The sequence below is a fragment of the Perca flavescens genome, chromosome 9 (assembly GCF_004354835.1).
Source record: "Perca flavescens isolate YP-PL-M2 chromosome 9, PFLA_1.0, whole genome shotgun sequence".
NCBI classification, from domain to species: Eukaryota; Metazoa; Chordata; class Actinopteri; order Perciformes; family Percidae; genus Perca; species Perca flavescens.
In genome coordinates, this window is record NC_041339.1 from 1,843,892 (window position 1) to 1,859,486 (window position 15,595).

The 15,595-nt window shown below is 41.7% G+C and overlaps 1 protein-coding gene across 2 annotated transcripts in view; it reads right to left on the reverse strand.

Moving 5' to 3' along the window:
• The window catches only part of wwc3 (WWC family member 3), a 34,385-nt gene that overhangs the window by 15,740 nt on the left and 3,050 nt on the right, over nt 1-15,595 (reverse strand). For both annotated transcript variants that reach the window (XM_028587866.1, XM_028587865.1), the window contains exons 2-5: nt 5,524-5,633; nt 5,162-5,362; nt 4,629-4,705; nt 2,775-2,854 (exon numbers count right to left, since the gene is read on the reverse strand). In XM_028587866.1, coding sequence (XP_028443667.1) covers nt 2,775-2,854; nt 4,629-4,705; nt 5,162-5,309 — 305 coding nt within the window. In that variant the 5' untranslated portion in view covers nt 5,310-5,362; nt 5,524-5,633. The remainder of the gene's footprint in view (nt 1-2,774; nt 2,855-4,628; nt 4,706-5,161; nt 5,363-5,523; nt 5,634-15,595) is intronic.

Below are 15,595 nucleotides of genomic sequence, written 5' to 3' on the forward strand. Positions count from 1 at the left end.
TCTGACTTGCTGTATTTGAAGCTCCCCCCCACCATTATTCTTATATAAGTTGAGGTCTATGGAGCCTTAGGAACTGACAAAATGTAGTAAAACTAAATCCATCGATTAATAAAATTGTTAATTAAATAATCTAAGTAGAGTGTCAAAATAAAGATAAAGCAACACACATTTTTTATAATCTCCAGTTAGATAATAAAAACACATTTTGTCAGTTTATGCCTTCAATAGCAGTCAACATTAGAACTGAATAATTAGGAATTCAATTCAATGGAGTAAATACAGAACAGTTACAGCTATTTGCTACAATGTATCAGTACATTTGTGAATTTGCTGTAATATTATATCACATAATTGTGAGAAAGATATTACGTTTGGAAGAAGATGCTCTAGCAGAACAGAGAAGATCACCAGGAAAAGCTTAACTTTAAAAGGTGCCAGAAAAGAGACATACAATGTGTGGGAAGGAGGAATAAGAGCACTGGTGAAAAATGTGTCAAAGGACAAAACAATGATCATGTGGTGTTGAAAAGTGCACTGATGAATATGCCTGTTGGGCATTTATATGCACAATCACCTGATGACAGTTAGCACAAGAATCCAGTAGAATCAAGGCGTTTCAAATACAGAATGACATCTATCATTCACATACCAGCAACAGGGTGGGTGCTTTATATTGGAAAACAGGTCAGTGGAAAATAAGTCACACAAAAAAAAAAAAAAATTCATCAGATGAACATCTGAAGTATTTTTGTGTGGGAGGTAACATTCAAGTGTTTATTTTAGACTGTGGTCAGTTATGAAATACTGACACTGCATGTGACAGGCCAGTGTAAATAATAATCTCTGTTTGTTTCCACATGCTGGGATATTGTTTCAGCCTTTAAAGTGCTGCTTTCAAAGGCTCCCTCGTTTTAGGTAATCTCCGCTACAGGGCTAGAGGCTCTCAGTGTTTAAAGTTAAAACATTAAGATCCACCCAGAGACTATCTGATTAATGTCTCTATACATTCTGAAATAACAAAAACAGATCGATCCAGGACTCCCACCAACATATGATGAGCAAACACATCTGCTCTCCTGCTTTGAAGTGCTTGTATTCTACAGTAAGGGTATGAGTGGGGAGGGGGGGGTTTGGTTGGAGGAGCGTGGCACGGTGCCTCCTCCATCACTGGTCCTGGCACGTGGCCCCCGCTCTCGCCACAGCCCGCTTCCTTCACGCTCCTTCAACAGCAGGTACTGTTCATCCACCCGACCCTGCCTCTTCCTCCCAAAACAAGCTCTGCTTTGTTCCCCCCCACCCTATTGGCAGGGCCTGGGAGTTTATATGCTTAGCAAAGAGAAAAAAAAATAAGGCACTACCCACCCCTCAGTGCCTGCCTGTATCGAACCCCCCACCCTGTGTACTGTAGAGAAGCAAATATGCTCATATTTTCTTACCAAGCTAAAGGTGTCAGTTTGATTAAGTTCCTAAAAACCACCAGTTGAGATGTTGGTTACGGATACAGAGTTAAGTCTGCGCAGTGAAAATATGTGCAGTGTCTGAAAACTTGCTAAATGTGTCAAGATAAGGTGGAATACAGATGAGCAGAAAAGATACTCGTACTCCAAACTGTCCAAAAGAGATAAACTCCTGACTCCAACTCCAACTTTGCTTTATCTTATGCGACATGGCGCAGAGAACAATTAGCTATATTGCTGACAACAGCTGAGATTGGGGAAAAAACAAACAGCCGTAGGGTCGCGACTGGCCTCAACCCTACTGGGCAAAAAACCAACCCAGGAGAAACAATAGGACGTGCACACACACACAGACAAACAGATGCACAAACACACTTGTGAGCACGTATACACACACATGCAAAAACTCAAGAGGAGGATGCGTCCATGTTTTCTGCAAGCTGTGTATTCTCCTGGCTATTCTGGGAATCACTCAAGTCCTGTTTTATCTAAGAGATAAGGGACTCTTTGCCGGGACTCAGGAAGTGCAAAGGAATTTGCTGCCAGATATCTCTGTGTTTTTTAAACTGCTCTCAAGCCCATACCTCCCCCCCCCTCCCTCTCCATAGAGCAACTTCCTCTCCAGGCTGAGCCTTGGCTCCCTGCACTCCACTGGTGCATCCTCTTCCTGAGGTGGAGTCCCCTTTTCCATCAAAAACTCCCTCCATTTGCCGTTTCTCAAACGCTCTCTTTTTTCCTCCGAGAGGTGGAGCCTCTAATTCTAACATGAAATTTGGAACTGCTCAGAAATGTTCCCAGCACAAAAGACGCTATGTGTAGGCCTATGTGCTTTAAAAACCAACACAAACTAAAGGAAAATGTGGGACAGCCTCTAAAATAGAAGCTAAAGAAGAGTTTCCGCTGATTATTCTTTGAAAATCCTCTCATTCTCTATATGGGTCAAAGGGCTTTTTGCCCCACGTCTTTAAAATCTCACCATTTTGCACTTAAAGGAACTCAACATTGTCTTATAATTTAATTAAACTGTTTGTGAGCCAAATGAAAAAGGGATCATTTAAATATGAAAACCTGTTGAACTACATGAAATGTGTTAAGTATGAACACAAGGAGATGTGGGGAAGGAAAAAGAGAAGGAGCAGAGAAAGAGAGTTTGTGTTGAGTTGAAGATAGAGGACGAGACCCAACACTGAGGGTGAGGGTGAGAGGGAATGAAAAAGGGAAAAGGCGGCTGGGTGGGGAGCTGCGTGTTGGAGGAAGGAGAAGGGTGGTCATGGGAAGAAGGGTGGGCCTGGGACACAGAGGCAGAGGAACACTCACTCCTGCAGGGTCTCCACTCCCATTTCCTTATACTGCAGCTCCTGCTTCACCTGGGCCAGCTCCTGCTTCAGTCTGGAGAGCTGCGGACACAAGGCCGAGCACCGGGTTACCATGGCGCACAATGGGCTTCTGTCACCACCACCGGCTAAAACGGCATAGTCATGACTATTCACATACAGGAATGCTCTGCTATGTTTATACAGGGACGCACACCTGTGTATGCGCCCTCATCCACACACAGTGATTTATATACTGAGGCGTTCTCTCCTGAAAAAGATGTCTGATCAACTTTCTATAGGTGACCGTAGTCTGTGATTATTCAATGTTGTTATTTAAAGGGGCACTCCTCCGATTTTACACAGCAAGTTCATCACATACCAATTGTATAAGGTCATCTGTGACTCTGGAGGAAAATTTCTTTAGCTTGAAAAAGTTACCCTGATGATGTCATCAATGGTTGCCTTGGCCTTGGCTTTGAGACTGACATTTGTAAGCAAAAAAACCTGTTTTATAAACTGGGGATGAGGGAAAGATGTGGCAATTTACCAGGCAGGGAAGGTCTGATGAAAGATGCTGCTGAGTTGCGTTATGGGAAATGTAGGACTCAGAGTTATCTCAGCCTCTGCTGCTTTGATTTGGACCATTCTTTTTTTAAATCTGTATCTTGAAAGAGTACCAGTATAATAGAAGTCTAATACTAAATGGCTGGAGTGCCCCTTTCAGTGGAATTGTATTGTGATGACATGATCACATTATGATATTGTTTTACAATATAATAATGATTCTGCAGCCTGATAATTGTGTATATCACTATTAGTAAAATAGTAAGACTAAGAGTCTACAGCTACACTGGCAGTAAGTACTAACATGCTCAAAACAACTATGTAATAGGTAACTCTTACCATGTTCACCATCTTAGTTTAGCATGTTAGCATGCTAACATTTGCTAACTAGCAATAAACACAAAGTACCGTACAGCTGAGGCTGATGAGAATGTCAGTTTTACAGGTATTCACAATTATTGTGCTAGTTGAAAAATGTAGAGGATCAGAGTTATTTACAATCATCCTCTGGGGACTATGACTGTCTGTACCACATGTTATGGCTATCCATCCAATAGATGTTGAGGTATTTCATATTAAATATAATCCTTAAAGGCCCGTAATGAGCATGGCCAAAAAAATCATATAAATACATAATTAATATGACAGCCAGATCACCCAGGCTTAAAATAAAGGGTTGTTGAGCAGAGATTATACTGACATTTACAGAGATAAAAATGATGAGCACTAATTTCTATTGGAAACATGACTGGCCATAAAAATCACTTTGACATAGCTGTAGGCTTCGCTAGCTACTTCAAATTATCTTCAAATCATCATGTTGATTTGTGGGTGTTGCCATGACGAGTCAATAAGGAATGTATATTAACAACTGGTCATCATCAGATAATAAGGGGCAATTGTAACATCCTGTGTTCATACAATCCTCAAAAACACACCTGTTCTGACTATGTGACGATCTTTTCAGCTAACAAAAATAATTATCTGTGATTTCTATAGGAGGATTATAATTAAGTCCTACTCGTCTTTTCAGTTTAACACTTGAGGTTAAAATGCCTGTGATCCAGGAAACACCCTCACCCATGTGACTGATCTCAGAGAAATGTCCAACTTGGCCCTGTGAGTCAGTGACCTAGCCTCTGCCTGACCCTTTGATGATGATCTCATCCTCATCCTCTCGAGGCCCCAGGCTAGAGCCACAGTATCCTGTAGGGGCCACACCCCATCCCCCTTTTTCTGCCCAACAGGGCCCCTCGCTTCAGCCCATTGTTCTCCTCCGATAATGACTTACCCGCTCTCGCCTACAAGCTATTTCCACTTTTATTTGGTCAGGGTCGTATTTCGAGTTTGAGGATGAGCCGGAGAGCGCTGTGAACACATAGAAAGAAAAGGACAGAGGGGGATCAGCAGTTGATAGTGATGACTTGTAATAGTAAGAGTGGAAGGGGGATCCGGTGTCCTCTCCCAGCCTTTGCTCTCCGTGGACGCCCCCTGGATGCTTTGTGTGCGACAGCTGGCTGGAATCGGAGGGTAAAACTGGGTGGAGGTGGCAAAAGGAAGGGTGGGGTGCACCAGGGATTTGGAAGATCTTCTAAAGATCTGCACCCCCCCCCCACCAGCGACCTGAAGGCACATCAACAATATAGCATAACCAGGCCAGATAATTGGGTCTGCTAAGGTCAGGTTTTTTTGGTAGTCATGGAGCCTTCCAGGTCACACTTCTCTCATCCTTTTTATGTCTTTCTTTCCATGTATGCTCATGTGTATTTTTTGGATTATGAAACACAGGGTCAGGTAAGTGAGCTGGATGTTAGTTTGTCTTACTGCTGGTGATGGAACGGTTGTCCTCAGAGAGCTCATGGAAGAGCAACATTTCCTGCTGAGCCAGCTCCAGACGCTGCTGCTTGACCAGGTACATCTCCTTCTTGGCTTTGAGGGCATCTTGGGCCACCACAAGGTACTCCTTCAGCATGCGCTCCTGCTCCTGCCGCCATTGAGTCCGCGGGTTCTCAATCTGGGTGGTCTCTGACAACGGGACACAACCCAAGTAACTAATGAGCAAATAGTCCCATAAAGATGTGCGATAACATTCATCAGAAAGGCAAGACGGTCCAGTGGTAGCTTCTTTGTGAAACAAAAGACTCAGTTTTTTTAAAGTGCTTAGAGACAAATGGGGAAGTACTCACTGTTGATGTGGTCGATGTAGTAAACTCCCACTTGCTGGTCATAAACTTCCTCCCACCCGAGAGGCAGTTCATCTCCAACACAGTCGGCGAACGTCAGCGGTTTGGTGATCCTGAAATGATTTAAAATCTTTTCAGTGCAACAGTAACCCCAAGGAATGCTCTTTCATATCAGCTTAAGAAAAACATGTACAGCCGATCCGATCCGGCCCAGAAGCAACCTAAGAGTGACCCAGAAGAATCAGATAATTAATATCATACATAAATAAATCGTTTATAAGAGATTATAAGTACGTTTCTTGCCAGTTTCGCTAGCGGCTCGTGGAGAAAATAGACGAGGCGCTGAAATATCGCTGCAGATCGTGAGCCAGATGAAGAACGTGTTCTGTCTTAACAGCCCAACTGGTTAAAATGGGCGCTAAAAGGAAGCGGGCAGCGCTTACCGCTGCTTTCTCCTCCTGTCCTATCTGCCCATCCACTATATTTATTAGAAATAGCCTTGTATCACTGCACAGTTTTTAAATAGGCTTCTGCTGAAAAGGTTTGGCCCATGTATATTTCTTGGTTTAAAATCTTGCTCAACTCAATTTGTTGCTGCTCAGTATCTTTGGATTAGTGTGCTCATCATGTCACCCATAAAAAACTAATATTGATAATGAATGCACACCTGGGCACTGTAGTACCCAACTGAAAACTTTTACACCATAATCTTTATTGCATAATTATTCTAAGACTGTAGTGTTTGACATAACCTTACATCTGTTTTTCTGTCTCGCACATTACACATTTTTCCTGTTAGCATTAACTGGCCTTCAGGGTGCTGTGCCTCATTTATCATGTTTATAAAAGATGTTTTCAATGTCAATCGAGGGGAAAGAAGCAAAAAGTAAACATTCATTCTAAAGAATATTCTCTCCCCCACCACCCTGACCCTCAACAGCAAAGCTGCACTGCCTCCCACGTTTTGAGATGCATATTAAGATCACAAGGAGAAACCCTGTCGCAATTTATCAATTATCCAGAGTGATCATTTCAATCCAACTACGTAGCTTTTGTTTCACAGCTTGCGTGTTTCGACAAGGTTAGTGCTCCGCGGGGAAGGAGCAGATGAGTTCAGGTGGTCAGGACACCAAACTGTTGACAGCTCTTTTTAAGATTATTTTGTTGGGCATTTTAGGCCTTTATTTCCACAGGACAGATGAAGACATGAAAGGGGAGAGAGAGGGGATGACATGCAGCAAAGGGCCGCAGGTCGGAGTCGAATCCTCGGCCGCTACGTTGAGGAGGAGTAAACCTATATGTGTGCGCCTGCTCTACCAACCGAGCTAACCCGGCCACATACATTGGACACCAAACTGTTGACAGTTCTGAGGGTCAGCTGACTGAACATCAGTCTTGCTTGAGAAGTACCTTTGCGAAGGTGCGCCTTTTCTTGCATGCCAATCAGAGCAGACTGGGCTTTTCAGGAGGGGGGCTTAAAGAGACAGGCGCTTAAACATTTCAGACAGAAGGTGAATACAGGTATATTCAGAGAGTTGTTGTTTTTTGAACATTAAAGCATGTAAACATGTTCTAGTTGAACCCCAAAATATAATTAACCTGAAAAAAAGCATATTATGTCTCCTTTAAATTTAGTTCAATAAGTCAGACATGTATCAGGACTATATGGTTAAATACATAAATATAAAATGTATGCATGTGAACATACATAAATACAACATAATGAAGTACGCTCCATGTGTATTATTTAACTTACATTGTGAAGCCTGAAACTTTTTGTCCTTTTAGACTAACTGATGTGTGAGAGGCTTGGAGTTCTACAGTAGATACATAAGTGTACAAAAGTCAATGTACAGTTATTGACGGATTAGTCTACATACAAACGATTCAAAACTCTTCTTGGACTTTCTTCTTTAAAGAATTTGCATGGACTTAATGTCAAAAATTAAAGACTGCTACAGTGTAATGATTTACGCAGCCATGTGTGTAGATGTGGGCTCCATCAGCACACACTGTGTCAGGCCATAACAGCGACTAGGACGGTGCAGAACTAATGGCATCAGGCCGATACATCACTAACTCCCCTAATCTACACATATCAGTGAGCTGTGAACCAGTGGGTCTGATGACAGCAGAACATACAGTAACTGTCTGATTACCATCAATCAGCGCAGACAAAAGGGGGGTCCGGTGACAGTGACCCCTTCCAATGCAGTATGCTCACAATGCAGACAGTGCATGAGGCGTGATCCTGGCGAGGCATGCATACAATGAAGAGGCGGCCTGGAGAGAGTAGCTGAGGCATTCTGCATCACATTCCTCAGTGGACAGACGCAGCAGCTCTCCTCTCTGCACTCTTCACCAGAAATTAACTTCCATTTGGTTGCAAAGATCTGCTTTTCAGGCCAAATGCCACATACCGATGATTTAAATGATCAGAAAACAGAGGTTCTCCCACTGTCTCAAAACACCCAATAAAGCCTTTATTATTAGAGTGGCATACGATGAATATGTAAAAAAATATTAGCTGCACTTGATAATCGTACCCTCAGTGTCTAATGCTTATAATACATTGTTAAAATGTGTTCTTTCTGCTATTTGCAAGAACTGAAAACAAGCCTAGTTGCAGACACAGGCTTGTTAAAAAACTTCGACAATGCCTCAAATTCAATAAACTCCCATTGCATTTCACACATTTTTGGGAAATTCTACAGGCTACTTCACTGATGTGCAGCTGTGCATGTAAGGCTTGATAAATCCAAATTACGGTTTACCATTTCTTTCTTTAATTATATTATGACAAAACTCTCAGACTGCGATATTGAGATGTTGATTTTATGTGAAGAATGTTTTTTTTTTTATTTTGACATGTCCTTTTGGAAAGTTTGATAGATACGGCAACATCCTGAGATAAGGATAACACTATTAATATAATTATTTTTATCGTCAGGTAATCTGACAATTATTTCCTGAATGAATTGAATAAATGTTTGGTCTTTTAAGTGGATGAGTTCCAGAGAGAGCCCAAGGTGATACAAATCCTCACATTGGAACCAGTAAATGTTAAAAATATTTTGCTTGAAAAAAGACTAATTATTTGATTATCAAAGTAGTTGGCTATTACGATTAGTCAGTGGTTCACGACCTTTTTGGCTTGTGACCCTTTAAAAACGATACAAAGTCAGCTCCCAACCCCTCATTAAGATTACATATTTCTATGAGATGTGAGCAAAGAGTGATTTTTACCTCCTCAGATGGTTTAATTTGAATAATGTTAGAGGTCCGAAGAGGTAAAAACTATATTCAATATTTTACAAGGGGAAAATAATTAAATAAATAAATGTACTAAAAACTGCTCTCTTAACTACTTGATCATCTCCTGAACCCTTAGTTTCATCTTGTGACCCATTTGGGTGGTGTCGACGTCAACTTACTGCTGAATCATTACATCTCTACATTGCCCACCCCTACCTGCTAGAAAAGCACAGATATGAGCCAAAATCAAATCCTACGTATTCCCAAAATTCCCTAACAACTACACATATACTACAGGGAGTAGCATGGTGACAGTGTGTAAAAATGGTTTTGATGCAGCCAAACACAAGACAAGGCAAACACGAGCACACTCCCCACCTGCTTTTAGTGTTTGTTAAAGGTAAACACACGTCCAGACACTTACTGCACTTTTAAGTATATAAAAAAACACTCAGACAGGGCAGTTGGCTTTTATGTAAATAATGACTAAAGGAGGAATCATGATGACAAGAATCGGAAGAAGTATGTCAAAAATAGGCACATTAAGCAGTTGAAAAGATAAAGATATATTTTGGAACGAGTCAAAAAGGTCATAAAAACAGGGAAGACCACGAGAACCTTTGGATAGGAAGCTGTGTGACGTCAGAGGGAGTTCAGTCCTGATCTGCCCTCCGACCTCCCCAGAGAGAGAGAGAGAGAGAGAGAGAGAGAGAGAGAGAGAGAGAGAGAGAGAGAGAGAGAGAGAGAGAGAGAGAGAGAGAGAGAGATCTGAATCTGAATATGTGAATGTTTCGGTTTGTCTTGTGACAGAAGCCTCTGTTTTTCCAAGTCATGTCTTGGTCTCGGGAGACTCTCTAACCACTGCTGCACAGCTCAGCCCACTCACACACAGAAGAGGACACACAGCTGCAGTGAGCAGTAGGAGAGCGATCTGATGATATACATTTATTATAAAACAAAAAGTAGCCATACTTTGTATATGAGCATTTTTGGTGGGACCCTTTGAGCATACTGAAAATGCACTCTAAATCAAAACATGACACTTCTTTATGATCATTTCTATCAGTCAGCTTTTCCCCCTCAGTCAGACAAGCTCGGAGAGTAAAATAACTGTGTCACTCTCCTGTCGGACTGACATAGTGACCCTGGGTAAACCCGTGTTTGCTGACATTGTCAATCAGTCAACAACACACATTACACAACAGAGTTTAAGAACGGTCTGACACTGCGCTTCTCAGGTATGTAAGGCTAAACACTGATTTCTATAATAACTGTATAACTATAGGATTACTGCAACTCTACAGCAGGTGTAGACAGGGACCATAAAGGAGGTTTAACCATGATAGCAGCATGACTCTATGGATGGCTTTCAAAGAAAGTAAGTATGCTCCAGAAAAATACATATTTTTTAAACTTTCATCCGACAATAAAAAATAAATAAAAAATAACGTTGAACATCGTTGAAATGTTGTGTGTGTGTGTGCCTTATTTACACAAATAAATTATTTTTCCGGAGCATTCAGCCATTGTGGACTCACTTTCTTTAAATATAATTTTTTTTGTCCTCACCAGCAACTACATATCATCTTTCTATGGATGGCTTTGTCGGTCTTCTGTCCAGACTGAAATATCTCAACAACTATTGGATTGATTGCCATTTAATTTTGTAAAGACATTCATGGTCCCCAGAAGATGAATCCTACTGACTTGGTGATCCTCTGACTTTTCCTGTAGTGCCACCAACATTTTTGCTTATTAGTGAAATATCTCAACAACTATTGGATGGATTGCTGAAATTTGCTACATATACGTATTAATGCTCCCCTCAGGATGAATTGTAATTACTTGATAGCGGCGTCATCTAGCGGTGTCATCAGGTCAACATTTGGATTTGTCTTGTTTGGTTTGTGTCCTAATTCCTGCAAAACTAATGCCATTCTCATCAGTCTCCGTTGTACTTTGTGCCTATACCTTTGTGCCTATTCACACTATGAGCGACAACGCAACAGGCTTCAAGTCATTTTTAATGAAAGCTACAAACTGACCCCCGACATGTGCTGTGCGACGGCCGTGACGCGCTACAATTCAAAGATGGCATGTCCTCCCGCAGTGATGCGTCAACCAATCATGTTTTTTAAAACGCACACAGCTAGCTGTGGTACTGTGTTATTTAGTTAAGTTAACCAACACTATGCTAGCTTTCTGTGTATTGCGATGCACACGATGGATGCAATAGGGCGGCGAAATGTGAAAGGAAATGAGCGTGCTTGGTCGTTTTGTAGTTTTTTGTAATGTGAACACAAATAACCCCTATATTTATTTTTTTCACTGTTATTTCCTGTTCATTTCATTTTTTTTACCTTGCTGCTGCAGGGCTTTTAAAATCAGTCTGCATTTTTATTGCATTGCCATGTAACAATAAGTAATTTTAGCAAAAATAAACCCGCAGAGGAAGTAGTGACAACACCACAGCATACTATTGACAATGTTCAGCGGTAATGTAAAGCATAATAATATATAAATTGTAATAAATATGGTTAGTTACAAGCTTCTCTGCCAGCAGTAAAAGAACAAGATTAATAACTTTTGTTTTAAAATGTTACACATCCTCCAGGATAATTTTTTCCAATCTAAGAGGAAACAGAAAATGAGACAGATATTGGAAATAGAAAGGCGAGAGACTGACAGAATGACAAGTATGTTCAGCTGTGGAGGAATGAAATGCTGCTCGGCCTGCTCGCGTCTCAAAACTTCCCAGCAAAATATATTTAGTTGTCAACGACATTTGCTAATTCTAGAATAATCTGTGCCATCCTGGGTTGTCCCAGAGGATATTTCTATCTGCAGCAACCCGCCTTTGCCTGGCGACGGGCTGCTGCATGGGAAAGGCATGTGAAACTGGAGTCTGGGCCACTGGAGCTCGTCTGGTCTGATCATCACCACCAGCTCCTCAGCTCTCTGCTACAACAACGGGCAAATTAAGATGCACCAAACAGTGGACACAATATTCCTACTTTTATTTCATCATGGAACCAAAGAGGCCGGGTTTTGACGCTTTGGATTTGTGTTACTATCCTTCAGCTTGACCACAGTAGGGTTGGGTACCGAAACCCGGTTCCTACGCAACCAGTAGGAATCTGACCGGATTAGAACGCAAATTTCGGTTCCTCATTTCGGTTCCACTTAATGTGTCGACTGAAATATTTTCCCTCGGTCGCTCCGAAACGGACCTAAAAATATCCCCCTGTACTGTACTGTTAGCTAGCTACCGTAAATGTAGGCTATAAATGTAGGCCATATTTTCCCTCTGGGCTCACCAAAACGGACGTAAAAGCATATTACGGCTACCATATCTATAAAAGAGCCTGTCTTTGATGTAATTTTTCAGTTTTTCAAGAATAGGTTTAGGAATCGGAATCGTAAAAATCCAAACGATACCAAACCCTAGCTTATAGGCCGCTAACAAAATTCAAAAGGCACACATGCCACTGTGGTCTTTCATACAGTTCACGAAGTTCATATTGAATAAAAAAAAAAACATGTAGTTGATCACTCCACCAAATGTGTTAATTTGGACAAGTTGTCGCCATAGCTCGTTGCAGTCTCCTCAGTCTAGGAGTGCACATGGGATGAATTTTTGACACTGATGTTTAATTGTGTGATGGTTCACTGTATTAATAAACCAAACACTAGTGTGATAAAACAGCCAGTCACGGCAAACATTTCAACCACTGAAAGTCTTTTATCGTCCCAGCGAGCCAGCTGCTGAAGCCTACAAATAAGAAGTATGGCTTGACCTCTGGATGACAAGCATTGCATATGTGACCAGAAAAACAACAAATGCAATGACACCGACACAGTGTCGCAGACGGGTATGAAGCGAGAACAGAAAATTCTGCATGTTCCCATTTTAACTCCAATATGCAACACAAATACCAGCTGCTTTGATTCTCATAATGTTAGCTCTTCTCTGGAAGGGGTGATTGACACAAGTCTATGAGGAAAAAATAATGCCACAAGTGTCGTTGGTCTACAAATTCCTTTCGGTGTTAAAAAAGAAACGTGAAAACAACTTTGGGAGGAATGTCATTTATGCCCAGCCTCTCTGAGGGCTGGGTGCAGCATTTCAGAGCAGGGCCTAAAGCAGCTGACAGACGGACAGACACCCACTTCTCCAATTATGTGTTGAATCCTATGGAAATAGGTCTCCTATAAGTAGACAGACATCTCTGTCTCTGTACACATTTAGACAGCGTCTGGACACATGGGATGGGCTTGTCTTGTGTGAGTGGAGCACAGCTGGGTTTACCAGTGTATTACCATGACCATAATCAATTTAGCATAAATGCATCCAATGCTCTCAATTCAGTGATGCTCTTCTTAGCAATAAGCCTCTTCTCTTTATAAAAGAAAAAAAGGGCCCGTTTTTGGTCTGAATACTGAATAGATATAGCCCATAGATATGTCATTTTTAAACTACTACTGAATGGCCATATATACACAATATGTCTTGATAGAGAAGTAAAGAGTTGACAAATGCCACTGGATTAAATAAAATAAAAACACTTTAAAATGTCTTTAAATCTGCATTACAGTGTGTTAATAAAATATGTTTATACCGCTTATAAATGAGGGTGTTACACAAAAAGAGTGATTTTAGAGTGACCACACTAAGCTACAAGCACATGAAAAGCTGCTCATTTACAGCAATTTCAAAAAGCTATGACAAGAAGTAAAGTACAGAAACTTACACACCAAATGGGCAGAGCCAGCGAGCGTTTCAACTACATTTTTCTTTTCGAATAAGAATAGCGCAGATGTGTGGAAGGGGGAAAAAAACAATGGTGGCCCAGAGCTCGAGGTTGGTCCACTGAGTTTGGCATGTCCTGTTTAGGTAGCATTCTTCACAACATACACATAAAACACAAGCAACCTACAGCTCTGACTGCTGAATGTGGCTGCTTCAGAAGGGACATCAACACACAGCCCGAGAAGATGCAAAGCAATACAGAGGCAATAAATAAAGTGCTTTTATTCCTGTAAATCATTTAAAAACATAGGTAATCTTCTGGGAAAGCTAGACATGAAAGGGAGTAACGGCTAAAGAACTGCTGGAGGAAAGAGGTTTGAACTTCCAGAACATGGAGCGAGGTGAAAGCTGAAGACAAACATATTGTCCTCTTGTGAAAAAGAACACGGAAAACCCATAGGGCCAAATGACGCAGAATCAAGCAAATGGCATGTTTGTAGCCTCCCCACACCAAAAGACAAAAAAGAGCCACCATAATGAAAACACTGGGGGAAGCAAAATAACAGCGGGGTTCAGCGCATGTGAATAACCTTTCGGTGCTGGAAACACAGCTCATCCTTTCCAGAATAATTGAATTTGGTGTGCTTTGTGACCAAGTATAAAGGCCTCCCTTTGCTGAGCGGCAGGCCGGCCATGGCTGTTGCATAACAGAGCTAATAAAGGAGGCCTACAGAGCCCAGGATGGAGAGGAGGAGGCAGACACGTGGGAAACTGCCTCTGTTCTGCTGCTTTGTCTGGGGCCGCGAGCAAGCAGAGCCCCTGGGCATTAGTGTAGGCATGCCTAACATAACGCTCATTCCACAGTAACAAAAAAGCTCCACAGAACTGCTTGGCTTATCTGCAGGAGCTGGCAGGGCTGCCCAGAGCTGCTCGAGGTATCCACCATCCTCAAGAGACATAACCATCATCAAGAGTGAGCTCAAAGGGTACTGAGGGGTGTAGATGGTTTAAAAAGTGCAATGTTTACCGCTTTTCATTTCGCGCTTTGTACAAGCCATGTGTTGAGGGATGCTCCAAAAGTTTCCCAGGTATCTGCGCACCGTGTTCACACATCCATCTAATTTTTCACTACACGCTGTTATCTAACCGAAAAACAGCACCATCCAGCTTCTCTCAGCCGCAGATGTCTAAATGTACGAGCAGGAACACACTTGACCCCTGGCTGATACGCAGCTCCATTACAGCACATCATGATCATCATTGACAATTATGTTTTAGCTCAATGACTCTTGTGTTTTAGTGATTAGGCGATAATCCGCCACTGACGCAGCAGACCGGAGGTTTGCGCACATCGGACGCCCCTATAGCTGCGAGCTGTACGACACAACAGATCACAGGATGGGAGTACCTGCTCACACTCACACAAATGGGTATACTGAACTTTTTTTTTTTTTTTTTTTTGCGTCAGTTCAAGAGGAGTTCCTGAGGCCTTTGTAACGCTTCAGACACAGATCATGTTTTGCCCAAAATATGGAGAGTTTGATCCCTGCCAAATTAGGCGCGTTTCAGGGCCCTTAATTTCTAATCTGTCAACTCAGTCTCCAACACAAACTACCATGGTCCAATAAATACTGAGTGGGGATCAACTGTATTTTACTATTAGTTATTTCAGATTAAATTCACACTTCCCATTGAAAGGAAACACGGCTCGGATGGTTGATTTTATAAAATATGAATAGCTCATTCAATCTTCAGATCAATTAAAGTCTGAAAATGTAAGCTAATACCAGCCTCATAATATGACTCATTATGATGAAGACCAAAAAAAAAATTATGATGAAGACCTATAGTAACGTGTAGATACCAGAAACAACAATCCTTAAAACTACCAGCCTTTGATTTTAGTTGTAGTTAAAAACAGAACAGCTGTCAAACTGGGCCTTGACAGGAAAAAGTAGGAAACTCTTATCATCACTGCATTCACCTCTCTGCTCCTGACATCCACTACATGCTTATGCGACATGCAACCAGTCAATTTATCTGCAGCTGACGGAAAGAGCGGCAACACTG